The 4154-nt window shown below is 35.9% G+C and overlaps 1 protein-coding gene across 1 annotated transcript; it reads right to left on the reverse strand.

Annotated features, from left to right (window-relative positions):
• Nucleotides 1-348: 348 nt before the first annotated feature.
• Nucleotides 349-3646, reverse strand: LOC133880130 (transcription factor MYB83). Its single transcript, XM_062319010.1, has 2 exons — nt 3276-3646; nt 349-1671 (listed from the first exon to the last, which is right to left on the reverse strand). Exons 1-2 carry the CDS (start codon nt 3563-3565, stop codon nt 981-983), a joined length of 981 nt encoding a protein of 326 aa, XP_062174994.1. The 5' UTR covers nt 3566-3646; the 3' UTR covers nt 349-980.
• Between the last annotated feature and the right edge of the window lie 508 nt (nt 3647-4154).

Below are 4154 nucleotides of genomic sequence, written 5' to 3' on the forward strand. Positions count from 1 at the left end.
AGTTGTCTTGAAGGGTTAACGTTCCAATATGTCATTTGAAAATAAATAAATAAATGGGAGATACTCAAAGGACTCCTCTTGCCCACAAAAAGCACACATATCACATCTAATGAGAGCCCAGCTTGCTAAAGAAATCCTTGGTGGGAAGTCTAAGTACCCCAAGTAGCTTCAAAAGATAAATGCATGGTAAATTGTAGTTTTCCTATATATATATGTGCCAAACAAGATTGTCAAAACACATGCAGTACTAGGGCCATGATGTATATATGCATATGTGTGTGTATTTCATGAGAGGATCAAGAGATAGTTGTCTTCATACATATATACTTGTTTAACAAAACATGTGTGTATAAAACCAACAGAATTAAGCTTCTCATTTTGCTTGTTATTATTTAACATGAGTTCACATAATTGGTGTTACATTCTTTCTTCCACTAATTATAATAACACTTGATGTACCTCCAGATTATTTCTTTTGTACACAAGAAACTAAAATATTCTACCATCTAATCTTTATTTTCCTCTCGACTGCTATATATATTTCTATTCACATTTCTCTTCATTACTGCATGGGACGATGATTATTGCAGTACCCATCTGTTCCCGCAAATCGACCAAATTAAATGCCTCACAAAGAAATTGAAATACCACGGACCATTGATGGATACGTTTTTCTTAAAGGCTAAAAGAAACAACAAGGTATTGGTGGAACAAAAAGAAGAAATTAAGCAAGATAAAAGGGCTTATATATGAGTTGATGGTTTTGAAAGAAATAATATTTTCCCCAAAATTTCCTAGGGTTTGGCTTGTTGGATGGTTTTGTGAGAGAAATGAGAGAGAGAGAGAGAGAGAGAGAGAGAGAGAGAGAGAGAGAGAGAGAGAGAGAGAGGGGGGGGGGGGGGGTAGTCAAGGGTGGATCCGGATCCCAACAATTTGTATAGCAAAATTGTCTGGAATCCCTATCTGTTAAAGGTGGGGTTTTATTCAACGTGGAAATCAAGGAAAGGGAAGGAGGATAAGTCTTGCATTAAACCCTCAAAGTCCCATTCTCCCATCTTTAAGCTTTCTCCTTGTGCATGATTTCCAAAACCAAACATGTTTTCTACTTTAAAGCTGTGATCAGTGTTGTTGAAGCAACCATTATTGAAGTGGTTGTTGTTATTGCTTTTCATATCCACCGGTTGAGCAATATTATTCTCTTCAATATTGCTTCTACTCTCTAGTGGAGGAAGTGAAAGGTCCCTTTCTAACCCCATATTATTAGCCTCTAAGATCCCATATTCTCCATAAAATCCAATCTCCCCAGCACCAACTTGAGCTAAGCCTGTAGGCTGCATGTTGAACAATCCGGCCGCACCAGTCATGTCATAACGGTTATCAAGCACGGGAAAGGGGTCAAACTGGCTGCCGCCTGTGACAAAATTTTGCATGGTCGTCGACGTTGATGATGACGAAAATGTTTCCATACACATATTCATTATGTCGAGTTCATGCATGGGCATGACACCCCGGCCTCCTGTGACATGATCTCTAGGCTCTGAACCATCACTGTCGTTTGATGAGGGTGTCGAATTGTTGTTGTTTTTGAACCTTTTCTTTAGTGTGGAATTCCAAAAGTTCTTAATCTCGTTGTCTGTCCGTCCTGGAAGACGTGCAGCAATCTGAGACCACCTGAATCCATCATGTCGAAAAGAGAAAAAAAGGTTGAGAAATTAACAAATTATATAATTAAGCTGCAGCAGTACAATGTTCTTGTGCAAAAATTAACGGGGAAGATTGCAAGATTAGAAGAGAATTCTAGTTATTTTTTTGCTGATTTTTCATGACTGGAGGGATCTTCGGTGGTTTTTTACTTTTTTCACTTGAGGTTAGTCAAACTAAAAATTAAATGCATGGTTTCCTATGAGGAAAACGGATTTAGCTTAGATGTTATAAAAAGAATAAAAAGACCGAGATCTTCTGTAGTGATTTAATCTTGAAGTATTTTTAACGGTTTAGATTTAATTTTTATATTTTCTATTTGAAATGGAGAGAATAAAATTAAATCCAAACCGTTAAAAAGACCAAAAAAAAATAAAAAAATTCCCTCTAATTTTTTTAACTTCACCGAAGCTAAATCCAAAATGGACGTACAAGATAAACAAATTACAAAGGAAAGTAGAAGATTGTCAAGGTCTAAGCTGGCATCCAAATAATTTTTGTTCCGTACATATAGTTACTTTCTGGACTAAATTATTAAATGAGGTGAGTTCATGGCAAAGAAAATATGCTCCACAATTAAGAACCTTTCTTTTCTGATAATCTGAAAACATTATTTGGTCCGCATCCTATATATTAGTGAAAGATGTTTGAAAGATGCTCGGCCCTAGAGCAGCTAGATGGTCAAGCCTTGTTAGAATATATTGTGAGATTTGATGGGATATATATATATATATATATATATATATATATATATATATATATATATATATATATATATATCATAACAAATATTTGTTAAATCTTACTGAAATTCGTAGAGAGGGAGGGAGAGAGATTTCGATCGAAGTTTTGGCTATAAATTTGTGATTCTCTCATGTTTAAGAAAGTATAACAAACTTATTCAAAAAAAAAAAAAAAGAATTACAAGCAATCAAGTAATTACAGCCTCACTAGTAGCAAGCTTAATTAGGAAAGCCAAATTCAAAGATCCCTTCTCTAGCTAGTTTCACATTTTAAATTGTTGAATGAGTTCAAGATTTGATCCATTCATTTAGGAGCTAGCACAAGTGGCTTTATTGTTTTTTTAATTATGTTTTTCTTGGCAATGTATATGAACCTAAAATCTATCCTAACCCCCACCAACACAAGCTGAAATCCAAGAAATAGCTTAATGTCAAACGTACGCTGTATGATTCACATCTGGCCAATTTTCAATGGCGATATATATGCAAAGCAGTGGACATTAATTATGTGAATATTAGTGCATTGCTTGGGGGGGAAAAAAGAAAGAAAGAAAGAAAAGAATAAGAAAAGATAGTATAAGTGCATTTCATTTATATATATATGCATGCATATTCAACCTTACTGTCGATCTGCTATACATGGGATTAAGGAACAACATTACATTTAACTACGTAGGATATTTATTCTTTTCATTAGTTATTGCTTATCAAGTCACTGCTGAAAATATTAGTTTTCATGGTTCGGTTGATCATAGAAAATGGAAACATAATACTTGCATATATTATCAATGCCATGTAGAAGAGAGCTAGAGAGCGAGAGAGAGAGAGGACCTGTTGCCAAGAATTGAATGCAAATGGATGATAAGCTCTTCCTCTTGGGGACAGAATGCACCACGTTTGAGGTCAGGTCTCAAGTAATTGATCCAACGAAGACGACAACTTTTCCCACACCTTTGGAGACCAGCATTTCGAGCAATATCACTCCAACATCCTTGTCCATTGGTTAACATGTACCTCATGAGCTTCTCATCCTCCTCTGGTGACCACAAGCCCTTCCTAAGCTTGCTCTTGTTATTGTTATTGTTTACTCTATCTTTTATCATCAGATCCGGCTTCCTCATTGCTGCTTTCTTCTTTTAAGTGGGTTGATGAAGATCCAAGAGAAAGATATATATATATACATATATGGATATATCATTTGTATGAACATATATCAGAGAAGGCTTTATGGGGTGGAAATGGTGATGATGATGGCGATGGTTGTGGGGTTTGCTTAGAATATGAATATGAAGTGTGAGAGAGAGAGAGAGAGAGAGAGATCTAGAGAGAGAGAGAGAGAGAGAAAGAGAGAAGGATTATGTTTGTTGGTTAATGGGTGGAGTGGAAAACGGATTGGAGGGGGACCTCCTTGAGAGAAAAACAAAGCTGGGAGAGGGATGGTTGGTCTTCTTGTCTTTGACTCTATTCTGGTCTTTTTCGATGCATTTTTCTTCACTCACAAGGTAATCATCATCTTTGTCAATGAGAAAGCTACATTTTTGCTTCCACTTCACATAATAATCTCTCTCTCTCTCTCTCTCTCTCTCTCTGCCTACACGTGAATTTGAAGTATAAACCTACAGCATTAAAAAGAGTACTAGAGAGAGAGAAGTACAAAAATGTAGCTTTTGTACTCATTTTTGTGTAATAAAGTATTCCACGTTTGACATA

Source organism: Alnus glutinosa, chromosome 10 (assembly GCF_958979055.1).
Source record: "Alnus glutinosa chromosome 10, dhAlnGlut1.1, whole genome shotgun sequence".
Classification (NCBI taxonomy): domain Eukaryota; kingdom Viridiplantae; phylum Streptophyta; class Magnoliopsida; order Fagales; family Betulaceae; genus Alnus; species Alnus glutinosa.

Coding starts and splice junctions, on each gene's coding strand:
- LOC133880130 (XM_062319010.1), bottom strand. CDS start 3,565: ATGAGGAAGCCGGATCTGATGATAAAAGATAGAGTAAACAATAACAAT. Junction 1,672..3,275: donor CATTCAATTCTTGGCAACAG/GTCCTCTCTCTC, acceptor TGATGGATTCAG/GTGGTCTCAGATTGCTGCAC.